The sequence below is a fragment of the Halichoeres trimaculatus genome, unplaced genomic scaffold, assembly GCF_033239565.1.
Source record: "Halichoeres trimaculatus isolate MK-OKI-2021-1 unplaced genomic scaffold, fHalTri1.1 fHalTri1_scaffold_20, whole genome shotgun sequence".
NCBI lineage: Eukaryota > Metazoa > Chordata > Actinopteri > Labriformes > Labridae > Halichoeres > Halichoeres trimaculatus.
In genome coordinates this window covers 16,133,360-16,148,354 of record NW_027437198.1, presented here as the reverse complement: position 1 = coordinate 16,148,354, position 14,995 = coordinate 16,133,360, and the positions used below count along the sequence as shown (strand labels likewise).

Sequence of the window (14,995 nt, the reverse complement as noted above, 5' to 3'; positions counted from 1 at the left end):
CCTGTCTAGTTCAGAAAAGTTCAAAGATGCTTTTGAGGTTGGTGGTTGCATGCTCATAAACTGAAATATTCAAAGTTAGAGCTTCATCACTTATGATTCTCGTTAACAGAACACTGTACTAGATAAGAAGTCCACAAACATATGCAAACCCCTTGGGCCTAGCAGTGTCCTACTATAAAGTCACACTCCAGTGGTTAAAAACATTGATGTATGTTTACATGTGAAAGTCTGCCTCTAAAAAGGCTGCAGCTTGATTACTCTAGTCAGTGTAATAGTCCTTAGGACCCTTCTTGCAAAACCACAATTTTGTAATTTTTTGTGACAGAGTAAGCACAACATTTAAAATGTTGGATGCATCACGATACTTGATATAATATGCACACTTTTTACGCTGCACATAAAAAAAAAATAAAACTATGAATACGTATTGGACAGGGAAAATAACAACCATAGTTACAGAACTTTTTTTTTTATCCTTGTAGTGAGAAAAGATTACTGGTGATGCAGATTTCTTTAATGTTGACTAAAAAGAACAGTTAGGTTTTGGAACAAAGCAGCTGCCTGTCATCTGTAGCTAACATTTTCCAAAAGAAGGTTCACCCAACGTAGTTTCCCCTGAATACAAACTGAAAATAAATTGATCGGATGAAACAAATAAATTAATCAGTAATAATAGTTAAAATAAAGACTCCAACAAGTTTAAATCTCAACCAAAGTCAAGAAAGAAAGTTTCTTAACTTTAAAAAAGTGCTCAAGGGATAAGAAGAAAAACAATATGGTAAATTATACATAATTTTGAACCCTTATCTACTCTTTAAAAGGTGGTGAGTTTTACCTTCATCTCATATTTTGCTAGTAAAGTGTAGGGCTTTTACCATTAGCTTATTAAAGCTAATTAAAGAACACATTTTGGAGTTAAGTTACTGTCAAGACAACAACTGTTGCTAGTTTTCATAAACTGATTCTACTATAAATTGTACCTTTTTTTTAACTGTAAATGGAGAAACTATTTTAAAAAGACTGTTGTGAGATATAGCAACTGCCTGCCTGCTAACTGTAGAGGACATTTATGGAGTGCAGTAAATGATCAGCTAAAGAAAATTCCCGACGGTCTATGAAGCTAAATTTGATTGATGACAAACGTAATGTAAAAAAAAAAAAAAAAATGTGTTAGCACAGTGCACTTTTTTAGCATTACCAAACTGATTCTAAAAGTTACAGTTACTTCTAAGAAAAAGGGTTTGACCAGCAGCCAGCAAGAAATGTAACTAGTCACTATCATCACTATCAGTCATTATTAACTGAGTAAACATCAAGCTTCAGAATCAATAACCTGACAGACTTTTCTCTATAGTGTTACAGTACATAACCTCAGCGACTGAATGAGAAACATGTATTTACAGATCAGAACCAGGATGTTATGTTTTATTCCTGCTGAGTAGATGGGGTGTGCAAATTGCTTCAGGAGCTGCTGCAGTGTTAGCAGCCAGTTTACAAAATAATTATAACAGACAGCATGGGATTTGTGCTTGGAGAATCATAATATGGAGCGCAGACTCACACAAAATCTTATGTGCGTCCACACAAAGGTAAGCACACACATATGCATCTGAGAGCCCAGTCTCTCCATTCTAAAAGTCTAAATCCTCAGCCGCACTTTTCCCTCACTCTTCCACTCTGTTGTCTGCTTTTTCTCTGCCCTTGTTTTCTCACACTCACGTGAGCATACACACGCTACAGCACACGCGCACCCAGAGCAGGCGTAGGAGGGTGAGAGCAGAATCCTTTCCCTTAACATAATTTTGTCTGACAGGAGTGACAGATACTGTTTTATGACTGAATGGGTTTCTCCACGCTATTAGGAACTCATTCTCCCATAATGCAACATGCCACAGTGATAACTCTCCCGGTTTGAGTGGCAAAGACAAGGTGCTCAAGATACAAGCACTGACCCATCTTTAAACTCTTTTACCACTCTTTAAAGCCAGAATCCATGAGGGTGTGTGAATCTGTGTGTGAGTTCAGATGTTCTTGTTTACCTCACTATCTGGGGACTCTGTCATGGTTATCCATTCGGGGACTGCTGATCAAAAGGGAGACTTTTTAAAATTCTGTGTTTTTATGTTTGTGTTTTCAAAGGTTACAAACCAAAAAGGAAGGTAGTGCAATACAGATCAAATGGAGAGCAAGACATTCAGGAAAAATGTGCAAAGTCTTTGAAGAAAAGTCCACAAGGGAAACTGAGGGAACATAGAAAAGGAGGGCAGGTGTGAGGTGACAGAAGGGAGCATTTGCTGAAACAAAACAGGGGATTTAAAAAAGAGAGGGAGAGAGAAATGATTCAGGGACTTAGTTCTTCTGGGGTCGAGCATCATCTCATCACAGAGTGGCTCTCAATTCGTCGCAGGGTGATGGTGCGATAAGAACGCCGCCATGGGATGTTATTATGCGGTAATCCCACAGGCCCTATCATCGTAACCTCCCACTGGCCCCTCAGTCATATCACACTCACACAACACACACACACACACACACACACACACACACACACACACACACACACACACACACACACACACACACACACACACACACACACTTCTTCATGTAATGTGTGTGTGTGTGTGTGTGTGTGTGTGTGTGTGTGTGTGTGTGTGTGTGTGTGTGTGAGTGTGTGTGTGTGTGTGTGTGATATCTGGTCTTTTATACAGGGAGATTCAGCATAATGCTGCTCAACCGGTCGATAGAGAGAATCCGCTCCTCTCTCTGGGCATTAATTTATAACCCCTCTTTGTTTAATTAGAGAGAAGACAGGAGGGAGAGTGGGGAAGAGGACAGGAAATCATAGAAGCTGCTGAAGTCAGCTTCTTCTTCCCCTTCATCCTCTTTCGTCACTTTCTCTCCCTCTCTTCTTTAGCCTATCTTGTGAGTAGAATAAATATCTCTCCCCCAGGTTTATTGATTGATCCAAACAAATCAGGAGCCAATACCCCAAGCCTCAGACAAATGATTGAAAGCTGACTTGAGGTGTTGTCTAAACTTTAGATTTTAAAAAAACACACACAAATGTATGGAGAGATACTTTAAGGTCCAACAAGTGCAGCTAATGTGACAAAGTAAGAACTTGCAAAGTATGTTTATCGGCTGAGCACACACAGCTTACTCCTTTAGGCTTTGTAACACCAGAAAATGACTTTATATTATTATGCAAATGTTTTGAACCCACACTCTTTCTGTTGTATCCTCTTTGGCTTATTTTTTGTTTGCTTGTTCCTAATCTGACTAACTTACCACTCTGTTAAATGTTTTCACTTACAAAGACAAGTCAACCAGAGGCTGGTTCATTCCTGTGGGACTCTCCCTGATAATGACGTGTCTGTACACCCATGTAACTTGTGCTAGCTTAGCTAAAAGGCTGCTGCCTAGCTAACATGCTCGCTCCTTTGATTCTGTCACCTTTTTGGTTCTCAAATGCATGACTTTAAAGAGCTTATGTAGTTTGAACCAAGAGGCAGTGCCCATTATAAAAGTATATAGTCCTATGCAGAAGTCTTAAAAACTGCAGTTACTTTGTTGTCCACTGAGGGCTGGCTGCAGACATACAAGAAACCACATACATATCCATTCAAAAAAACAGATTTTTCCAATAAAAATAAAGATGTTTACAGCCCGGTTCAAAAAAAATTCTAATCTGAATACCTTATTTTTATATCAGCACACACTTTACAATGCATGTTTTTTTATTACTTGTCATTTTTAAGTTATTAAACTTGTGAGTTTTCCCCATAAGGGCATAGCTGAGTTGATTAAAAGGTGGACAGCCTGAATCTGTTAAAGAAGAGGTTAAAGCCCCACCACTTGATTAGGGATGCACCAATCCAACTTTTAAGATACTGATTCCAATGCCAGTGTTAAAATAATGACCTGCATGACCTACTGAAGGATAATGTTAATGTTTTGAGTAAAAGGCAAAAAAAAAGAAAGAAAAGAAAAGAAAAAAAAGAGTACATATGAAATTAATTAAGTTGATATGTATGTGAACTATAAAGTATTTAGATCTTTACCAGCATTTTGGTAAAAAAAAAAAAAAAAAAAACAATGCTTCAGAACTTACAGAAATAACCATTCACCAGAAAAAAATAGTGCTAATAACTTTTTTTTTTTTTTTTTAGATAATTAATAGTTTAGCCTTAGTGTAAAGTTCCTTAAGTGACAAAAGTAAAATTCCAATCCAGTCCTAACCATTTAATACAATAGAAATCTAACTGTAGTAACAACTACAAAAAAAAAACAAAATACAAAAACAAATAGCTTTTGAATTCCTCTAACAATTTTACAGCAGCTGATAATAAGCACACGTGTCATACAAGAGAGCTGGTAAAAAAAAAGCACAGAGCTGGTTGTCTTGATTGGCACGACTGATCGGCCCTCTCCCACCGTTACCAGCTCTGAGGGGCTGGATCAGGCCAATACCTAATATCAGGATTAAAATTGGTGCATCTCTCCTCCCAATCTCATCCTAACTCAAAGAAAGATAGGTTAAGATAAGGTTTTTTTTTTTTAACTGAGACTACAAAATATTGTATAAAGCATAGTTGTGATAATATCAATAGACATGCAGCCCCTGGTCCCATATGTAAGTGGAAATAACACATCAGGATCCTCTTTGCAGCTTTACCTCCCAGCTCTTATTGGCAGCCGCACACACACATACATGTTTGTGTAGGCATGCAGGCACTGGCTTGTGAAATGCATAACAGCTGGGGTAGGACAGATAGACAAATGTGACAGTTCCCTGGAGAGTGAAGGTGACACACAAGAAGTCACGGGCGTACCACCACAGCGTTCTGTACTGACCCCCCCAGCTTTACTAACACACACCTACACACACATTGGAGAAGACGTAGCCGACAGCAGAGTGAGCTGTTGACTGCGGTGCCAACTAAGAGCAGAGAAAAGACTCTAATCCCTGTCAGAGGATAGAAAACCACTCAAAGCAAAACAATTAAAATGCTAATTTCACTTCCTCCTCTCTGCTTGCCTGTTAATGACTTAGCCAGGCATGGAGGCAGAGCAACAACATGCGTGTGTGTGAAAGTGTGTGTACGCGTGTATGTGAGTGATTACTTTCCTATATGACTCAGGGGTGTAAAGTGTGAGATATTAGCTTCACCTTATATTGATGGCTGATTGTGTGTACTTGTGTTTTGAGGGATTCACAAAAGTAATCTTTTCATAAGCATAAACCCACTGGACATCCCCATGCTCGCCCTCTGTGTGTGTTAATGAGTGTGCGAAACAAAACTTTCCACTCCTCTGCAGCTGTATTGCAGGTAGGAGAAAGAAAATAAGACAGAGAGTTTTGAAACAGAGGGAAAGAGTGAGAGTGAGGTTTTGCCATTTTCTGTCTCCTGTAACATTAATAATTGAGAGTCTAGCAAAGCTTTCCTGCCTGCTGTTGTCTCACTCCCCCCTCCTCTACCCTCTTTTCCCTGTTCATACAAACACACGTCAACAACACACACACACACTCACACTGGTAAATTTTCAGACAGCTGTGGAGGGGTAAGAACATCCATAGGGGAATCTGTGACATCACTGCTCTGAAAACTTTCTAAATTATTAACAGCATTACAGCGCTATCATACATCCACCATACCCTCCTCTGTCTCTCCCATATGTTTGCATTTAAAGCCTCCTGTATCCCTCTTTGTGACCCTGTCGTGCATCCCGGCACACCATGCTTTCAATCTGTTATTTCTGTGCCTACAGTCGTACCGGCGCTCACATTATTTATGGTCTCTCCAAACATGTATACTGGTTTGTATGTCTTTGTGCCAAAAACAGCAATGTATGTAACATGAACAGGAAATGTTAACATGTGTCTGCATTTGTAATCCTCTCCACTTCCTTTCTGCTTTGAGTTATAAGTCAACAGGTTACAGCAGTCACAGGTAAAGAAAAGTAACACACTGCATTTCCCTTCTTTGGTATCACTGGATATAATTTCTCCCACCACTTCTGCTTCCTGTCTGCTAAAACCTCTAGATCCCAGGGAAATAGTCTTGCTGAGTATTAGCTTTAACAGAAAGTGTCTTCAGGCAGATGCTGACTCCCAAGCTGCTCACTAGTGTAAAGTATTGGATGAGAGCCACACCCTCAGTAAAAGCTTAATTTTATTTCAACTGCTCTAGTTTTTTTTTTATTCTTTTTGACTGAACACTCGTGTTGAGCTACACTAATCTATAAACTGTCTCTGTCATCCTCCTGTCCTTCCCTCCAGATGGGGAGACTGGAAAACCGCAGCCTGACACTGAAGTACCCAGTGTGGCCGCGCTTCAACTCTTTTGGCGATGCCGAGTTGGACGACAACCATCTGTCCATCGTCACCTTGGAGGAGAAACCTTTTGTCATCGTGGAGGATGTGGAGAGGCTCACTGGTACCTGCATGAGGAACTCTGTGCCCTGCAGGAAGCACATTAAAGAGTAAGTTAGCTAGAGCTAGCTAGCAAGCAAAGTAATTCTACTGGAACATATTTTTAGCTTCAGTGATATTAGTGTACAATCCTACTCTAAAACTCAGCTTCAAAACTTTTTTGTGTTTTTTTTAGTTGGACTCCTGCTCTTGGGCATATATGCTAATTTTGCGTCAAACAAAACTTTTCTTTTTGTTTTTCTTTTTATTCTTTTCCTTTCATGGCTCATAATCACTACAAGTCATTTAGCTAGTAACTTCAAATGTCCATTTAAGACCACAAAAAGTCCCTTCTTTGGTCTTCATTCATTTTCATACCACATTTCCTGTGTAGGGTCACCAAATTGCAGATAGCATCTGCTAGCCACTTAGATTGATACAATTAGTCTGCAGTTAGGTTTAGAAACAGAGGTTAAGGCATGTCCATGCCACAGTATCACATTATCTTTTTGAGTTCTTCAGGTTGCTAAATCAAGTTTCTCAGAATCATGATACTGCTCATTCAAGTATCTGAAAATGGGAAAAGGTGTTTGAACACAAACAGAAAAACAAGACACTTGTAGACAAGATCAAAGAGTCAAAGTGGGGATACTCAGGTTCATGTAAAAACACTATCAGTGTTACCAACTCCTCAGTAAAGAGAGTCGCTATGTGATGTCAGACAAGTGGGAAGACACATATATGCGTGATTCATTTGCATGCTGTCGCCTGCTCTGTTTGCAGCTAAGAATGAGGAGAACTTGTCTGTGAGATAAGGGAGGGACCCACGGCAGTACTCGGTGCTTGTTTAGATGGTGCTGGAGATCAATACATGCTTTCACACAGAAAAGTCGCAAGATTTGTTGCTAGTCACTTTTTTGAAAAATCAATCATTAGAGGGGTCTAAAAAGTCAGTAAATATAGTGACAGAGCCACTAAGTTGGCAACACTGCACTGGATAAGAGAGGGCATATTTGGGATGATTCAGAGTAATAAAATGACTTTAAAAGCAATTACCACCTCATTTTCTATTTGAATATGGTGAGCATGATGATTTAGTTGTCCCCTTTGAATATGAGACTTAACTTTAGTTAAACATGTTACTTATCAAGTTCCAAAGTTTAGCAACTCAAAGCTGCAAGACAGCAACCATTGTTAAGATGAAAAGTGATCACAAACCTTAACAAAAAATAAACTGAATTATTTACTATCTTAAAAAAAATAATGACTAAATAGTTTTCTGAAAACTGGAATCAAGAAATTTTGCAGAATGTAGGTGTTTAAGTAGTCTGAATGGGTCACAAATAGCACCATCCTTTTTATTTTCCCTCTAGCATCCCTCTCGAGATACACGATCCCATTTATGCAGCAGCTTCTCTCCTCCCCTGAAAATGGAAGCAGCTGCTGAACTCAGCAGTTTACTTGCCTACTTACCAATTTTCTCAGTTACATCCAAATACTGCCAGTATGCTTTATTATATTTCTCAGGTTTACATGCACGCACATTAAATGTGGCTTAAGATTTGTGGTTGTGCGTGTGTGTGTGTGTGTGTCCCAGAGAGGCTCTAGTGCTGCAGAATCAAAGCATGTAATGGGTTTGTAGATATCTTTATATTATTACTCTTTTATTAGACTCACTTACAGTAAGATTACACAGCATAAACTGAGCCACTCTTAATGCTGGATACAAACATGCATGAAAAATACTATCTAACTTCTACTCAGATACACAAATGGCCACACACACTCAAACAGATCTGATTAAGCAGTAATAGAGTTGCGGAGAAGGAGCTACCACTGAGATTTTCATCCAGAGTCGCTGTGAAGTAGGGCGGAGGATAAAGCATCTCCAAGGAGAAATATGAACACACAAACACATTGACACACACGCAGACACTAGCTCATATACACTCTCGTTGCCACATGTCCACTCACTCACAGGCCAGTGCATCCGGGTGCATTCCACTCTCCCACAGCACAATTCCCACTCAAGCATCCAGAGTGTCCATTTGGAGAAAAGAGGGGTAGATGGAGGGTAGGAAAGGGGCAGAGAGAGAGAGGAATGATTGAGGGATGGAGGCCTATCCATGCATGCAGAACCACAAATTCGCTCATCCAGGCTGGGCCTGAGAACAAGCAACACTCAAGCTAAGATACACATATATCCACTGTGGCCTCTCTAGAGACCCCTCGGGCCTTGTAGTGTTTCTATATGAAGTTGGCCTGGTAACTTAACAGACTCCATAAAATCACATGTTCTCACTCTCTGAACTCTTCTATGACATGTCTAAATGGGTACACTGTGTGCAGAAGTGATGCTATAACAGTATTGAGCGCATACTCAGAAGAAACAGTAAAAGCATCTCTTTAAAGTGCTAAAAATTGGCCACCACTGCTGTATATATTATTCATACCTCTTTAGATATGTTTATACAACAGGACACCTGAAAGACAGAATATCTGGATATTATTGCATGATATCACCTTGTGTGACTGTAAACTGTTTTGCAGAGACAGTTACAGCTGCCAACAAATCAGCACTCATCCCTTTTGGAATAAACCGTCCCTCTTGTGACAAACTGTTGGACCAAAACCCCAAAACTTGTCTCTGGTTCAAAGAGGGAATTGTATTCCACCTGTGATGACATTTGTGAAACAGATTGGTGGTGACTTGGGAAGATAATTTAAAGCAGTTTACACCTGGGGCAAGACTTGGCTCAACTCTTCAGAGTTCTGCCAAAGTTTTAGAGTTTGTGCTCTGAAAGTAAGTGCAGAGTCACGGATGGATAAATTCAAATTTTCTCTTCTTTCTATCAACTTTGTTCCCAGGTTGTTGTTGACTAAAGGACAAGGTTACACTCTCCTAATTAGCACATATCTGAAAGGTAAATGAGAGTCCCAGGTGGCTGAAGCTGATGTGTGCTTCAGTGTGTGCGTGCGCAGCGTCTGAACTCTGCTGTTGTCAAATTCAGCTCCACAGATGGTACAAGGCGTGCAGATGCAGTACCGTCATAAACCTCCTTCTCTGAGGTGACAGAGAGGCAGAAGTAGTGTATTTTTTAAAGTCTTCTGATGTTATTCCTGAAGTGAGCAACCTGAACTTAAAGGTGAAAGAGTCCCAGGGTGACATCTGAGCTTTGGTGCACTTTACAAGAACAGACAGAAAAAAATGCATTTTTTTTCAATCCCGGAAAGGGAGATTGTTTTGTCTGTGCTGATTGCAGACTGTTTAAAATGGTACCATCTCTGTGCCAAAGGCTGTCAGCCAACAGTCTCTCATAATGTGTGTGTTTTGTTTGTGTCTGCAGCAACACAACAGAGGCTGGTGGGACATACATCAAGAAGTGCTGCAAAGGCTTCTGCATTGATATTCTGAAGAAGATTGCAAAGTATGTGAAGTTCACCTATGACCTGTACCTGGTAACCAATGGCAAGCATGGCAAGAAGATCAACAACGTCTGGAATGGGATGGTGGGAGAGGTGAGGAAAATGTTTGTATGTTCATCACTAATTTAAGCTTTGCAAACTGAACATTAAGTCAGGAAGCACAGGATTTTCTCTGCGTTTAGTCCACTAGTCTTGAATATTGCTTGGTAAAAGTAAAGAGCATCCTTCTGGGACTTTAAGTCATGAATGAGTGATGAGAGTATGGATTGGTCTTTAAGTTTGCATCATATTTGAATCGATCAATCCAAGCCAAGGCCGAGAGCAGGGGTTTGTCCAGACTTCTTTGACTGGGGTGGCCTGTTGATCTGTTCATATACAGACAGAAGAAAAGAAAAGAAAGACATGGCAGAAGAAACAGTGCTAATGCTACCTTTGGCTGCTCCTTCAGATTTACAACTCGCTGAGAGGATATAGGAAAACTGAGCAGGTCCAGGCCCTAAAATCCCCAAATCCTCAGCAATGGTTGGCTACTTATCTGTCTTGGAGCAGCTTTCTTTACATTTTAGTGAAGTATATTTCTTATTTGGACATGCATTAATCCTTGATGCTAGTTAACAACACTGTATGTTTTTCCAAACAAAGAAATACAACCCCTTTCTATCTTTTGAATACATAAATAAAAATTAGACATGCACTGATCAATTGGTTGGCCGATCAATCTGTGCTGATTACCAGAATTTTATACACTTTATTGTTTAAGTTAAAACACAAAGATTGTATTGTTTCACAGGTATTGTTCAATGATTTTCGATAAAACAAGATTGGAACATTGAAAGTATATGCTGTCAGTCATAAAAAATAAGAAAATAAAAATCGGTATGGGCCCAAAATTGCCGCAGGTCGAGCTTTTCAAAGATTGGTGATTGGTGATTGGTGATCAACCAGAAAGAAGTGATCAGTGCACCCCTTATAAAAATGGTAAATGTATTTTAGGTGGTAAAATAAAGGCTACTCATGATTATTTGGCCACCCCAGTCCGAAAACTCTAGCATCACCCCTGCATAAGAAGAGTTTATTCAACAGGATATTAATGCAGCTCCACCTGTTGCCTTTGCAAACAATTGGAAGTGTGTATTAAAATATCCACTATGAGACTTCGGCATGTTGCATAAATCCAAAAGTAAACAAATCCGGGCCACTCCTGTAGAAAGCTGCTTTGCATATCTTTAAGTAGCAGCTTTAACTTGTTGGTAACATCCTGGAGTTCATTGAAAGACTTTAAACTTTACTGCTGTCTATATTTTTTTATGACACAACTTTATTCACTCAGTTAAAGTTCATCTGGCATTCAGGTTATTTAGCACTGAGTCCCTAACCCCTGTGGACAGTATCGACTGAAACAGGAGTTTGCCAATTAGCCCAGAAGTTTTATTGATGCTGAGTAAAAGTCTGATCTTGGGTTCAGTAGGTGTTTGTACATTTCACATTAGAATATCAATTTTCTTCTTTCATTTCCCCATCTTCTTTTCCTTCCTTTCTATTTTTATCCCTCTCCATCTCTGCCTTCGACCTTATCTTGACACCCATTCATCCTCACCCCCTCCCGTCCTTTGCCCTTCAAAGGTGGTCTATAAGAAAGCCGTCATGGCCGTCGGATCTCTGACGATCAATGAGGAGCGTTCTGAGGTCATCGATTTCTCCGTCCCGTTCGTGGAAACCGGGATCAGCGTCATGGTCTCCCGTAGCAATGGAACAGTCTCCCCGTCAGCCTTTCTCGGTAACTGTCAAAGAGTCACTGTTTGCTTTGTTGTTGTTCTTATGGGGGCGAAAAGCAGAAAGAGAGATGCGTTTGTTTGCTTTTCAGGAGTGTGTGAGTGTAAGATGGCATTTGCTTTGTGTGAGTGTGTGTGTTCTGAGATATACAGAGCTGACAACACAATTCACTGCTGATACACAGCTGTCAATACTTCCTCTTTCATCTGAGGGATTTAGCTCCAACTCCTGCTCTGTGCACAATGACTCTCACTTACCTGAGAGGGACTTAACCTCAGGATTTTAACCTGACTGACCATGGATATCCCCGCCATCCTCCTCAGCTCCTCAGTCACGTTCCTTTGATGCATAGCTCTTCATAGACATCCTACTTCCTGCACACACATAGAGAAAGCATCTCCTCGGAGGCTCACAGGTACACACTCTGACATGTATGTAGCATGCATTTAGTGCTGCAAAAGTGGCAATTAAAAGGCTTAGCAGGAAAGCCCCAAAATGGCTGCTTGCCAGCACATACACACACACACACACACACACACACACACACACACACACACACACACACACGCACACACACATACACATACATTAAAGGGACATGGCCTTATGCCAGCAGTGCTTTCCCATACATTAGGGCAGGATTTAATCTCTGCGGTGGTGTTGTGAGCTCAGAGGGAGGACAGGAGTGCTGACACCAGGGCTTCCTTTACTGTACGCCTCCTCACACTGTTAAACGGGAGGTGTGTCTGTGTGAATGGAAGTGTGTATGTGTGTGTATGTGTGTGTTTGGGGGTGTTGAACATGCAGGAGTCAGCTTGTTATCCATGCAGTTTACTTCTTTCCTCAACATGCGTGCATGTGATTGATTTCTTCATTCAGCTTATGGAAAGTCAGAAAGTGACTGAGCATAAATCAGAGGTGTAAGATAGGATAAACTAAACCAAGCATATGTTAATATTTAATCTGTGCCCTCTTTTCTCTCATCTGTCCTCTCTTGCAGAGCCATTCAGTGCATCAGTGTGGGTGATGATGTTTGTGATGCTCCTACTGGTGACTGCAATGGCTGTGTTCATGTTTGAGTACATCAGTCCTCTTGGCTTCAACAGAAACTTGGCACAGGGGCGAGGTAAACCTACATATAAACACACACACACATGCATAAAAACACGCAAACACACTTAATACTGAAAGCTGAAAGTTCAGCCAGGACCACTCTTGTCAAAAAGAAGTAAATAAATGCATGAGTTATATTTGGTGGTACAAGGGAATGCTTGTACATATCTGTCTCTATCTAAAGCACCTTTCCCTCTCTGTCTTCTTTCTCCCTCCTCAGACCCCCATGGCCCGTCCTTCACCATGGGCAAAGCCGTCTGGCTGCTCTGGGGTCTGGTCTTTAACAACTCTGTGCCTGTGCAAAACCCAAAAGGAACCACCAGTAAGTTCATAGTATCTGTGTGGGCCTTCTTTGCTGTCATCTTCCTGGCCTCCTACACTGCCAACCTGGCTGCCTTCATGATCCAGGAGGAGTTTGTCGACCAGGTCACCGGTCTTTCTGATAACAAGGTAAATAATGACACTTTGAAAAAAAAAAAAAACCCCAGACAGGTTGCTGCTAGTTTGACTTGTCGTTTATTTTCAGTTGAGAAGCTAAATTGTGGGAAATTGGTTGGAAGTCATTCTAAGTTTGGGAAGATAAGATTCTACGTAATATTTATAATATTTTTGCCATAGAAAAATCTCGAGCTTGGTAGTGTTGCTTGTAAGAACTAAAAATGCCCAAATTACAGTCTGATATAGTATCAGCATGGACTTTCCTTACTGGCTGATGTAATCTCAGCCAGGACAAAATCTAAATTTATGATCGTAGCAAATAAGACCAAATGTAATCTCACTTCTTAAAAAATGTAAAAGGTCTATAGCTGTCAATACCTCCTAAGGAGTCTTAGCTTAAAGCAGTCTAAATCTTAAGCAGTCTGAACCTTGAGCATTAAAGCCTAAAACAGCTCTTGCCTGTAGAAATTTAAGCCGAGAACAATTAAAGACTATGGCAGTCCAGGCCTAGAGAAGACTAAACCCAGAGCAGTCTGAGCCTAGAGCAGTCGAAGCTTAAAGAAGTCCAAGCCTAGACCAGTCCAAGCCTAGCACAATCTGAGCCTTGAGCAGTGTAAGACAGAAGCAGTTTAAGCCTAAAGTAGTATGAGCCAAGAGCAGTCGAAGCCTAAAGAAGTCCAAGCCTAGAGCAGTCAAGGGTAAAAAAAAGTCCAAGCCTAGAGCAGTCGAAGCTTAAAGAAGTCCAAGCCTAGACCAGTCCAAGCCTAGAGCAATCTGAGCCTTGATCAGTGTATGACAGAAGCAGTTCAAGCCTAAAGCAGTATGAGCCAAGAGCAGTCTAAGCCTAAAGAAGTCCAAGCCTAGAGCAGTCCAAGCCTAGAGCAATCTGAGCCTTGATCAGTGTAAGACAGAAGCAGTTCAAGCCTAAAGCAGTATGAGCCAAGAGCAGTCTAAGCCTAAAGAAGTCCAAGCCTAGAGCAGTCTAAGCCTGGAGGAGTTTAAGACAGAAGCGGTTGAAGCTTTAGGCAGTCTGAGCCTAAAGAAGTCAGAGCCTATAGCAGTCTAGGCCTTAGGCTGCCTCAGCATGAAGTGGTCCTTGCCTGCACCAGAATGAGCCTATAGTAGTCCTTGCCAATAGCTTCCTGTCCAGAATTGCATGCCTTTCCCCTAAGTTGAAAAAGTGCATGTTTGATAACAGCCATTAAGCTTGCAGGAAAAAGTTTTCGCATATGGATCCACAAGAAAAGCCAGTGTATTAATAGTATTAATATTTTCTGTTTCTCAGTGTTTGTTAAATGTGGCTCCTGTGTAAGTTTTATCACACCTGAGAGTAACAGTGTTGTGATGCTTGGACTGGGGTTTGTGTTGGTGGAAGGTTTGATTTCAAGGTTGGGTTTAGAAATATGCACAGAAACAGAAATATAAAAGCATGACAAAGGGAAAGTCTGTTTATGGGGAAATGAAAGTGTGGTCAATGCAAGTGGAGGACGACTGGCTGCAGTATTAAAAGAAAAGGTCAAGCTGAATGTAGAGAAACAGCAAAGAAAGGCTAGATGAAAGGGTAGAGAGTTCCTGAGGAGAGGGAGACAGATGTATGAGGAGACGCTTCCAAGGAGAGAGCATTTTAGACTGATGTAGAGCGTTTTGACAACACGCAGAAGGAGGGAGAGGGCGGAGGAAGGGGGGCATGGAATAAAAGGGTAAAGCAACTGGCAGGAGGGCGACTGAGGAATAGCGAGAGGCCAAGACACACAAGATGGTACAAGACAACAAGCGGACAGATATGGGCCAGGTTGATGGCTGCAGTGGGGTGAAAGAAGCGGCACATGT

At 40.9% G+C, this 14,995-nt stretch overlaps 1 protein-coding gene across 4 annotated transcripts in view; it reads left to right on the top strand.

Annotated features, from left to right (window-relative positions):
• Positions 1-14,995, top strand: part of grin2aa (glutamate receptor, ionotropic, N-methyl D-aspartate 2A, a) — a 176,062-nt gene that overhangs the window by 138,481 nt on the left and 22,586 nt on the right. For all 4 annotated transcript variants that reach the window (XM_074695980.1, XM_074695979.1, XM_074695981.1 and 1 more), the window contains 5 exons: positions 6,284-6,486; positions 9,763-9,934; positions 11,465-11,618; positions 12,615-12,740; positions 12,948-13,177. In XM_074695980.1, coding sequence (XP_074552081.1) covers positions 6,284-6,486; positions 9,763-9,934; positions 11,465-11,618; positions 12,615-12,740; positions 12,948-13,177 — 885 coding nt within the window. The remainder of the gene's footprint in view (positions 1-6,283; positions 6,487-9,762; positions 9,935-11,464; positions 11,619-12,614; positions 12,741-12,947; positions 13,178-14,995) is intronic.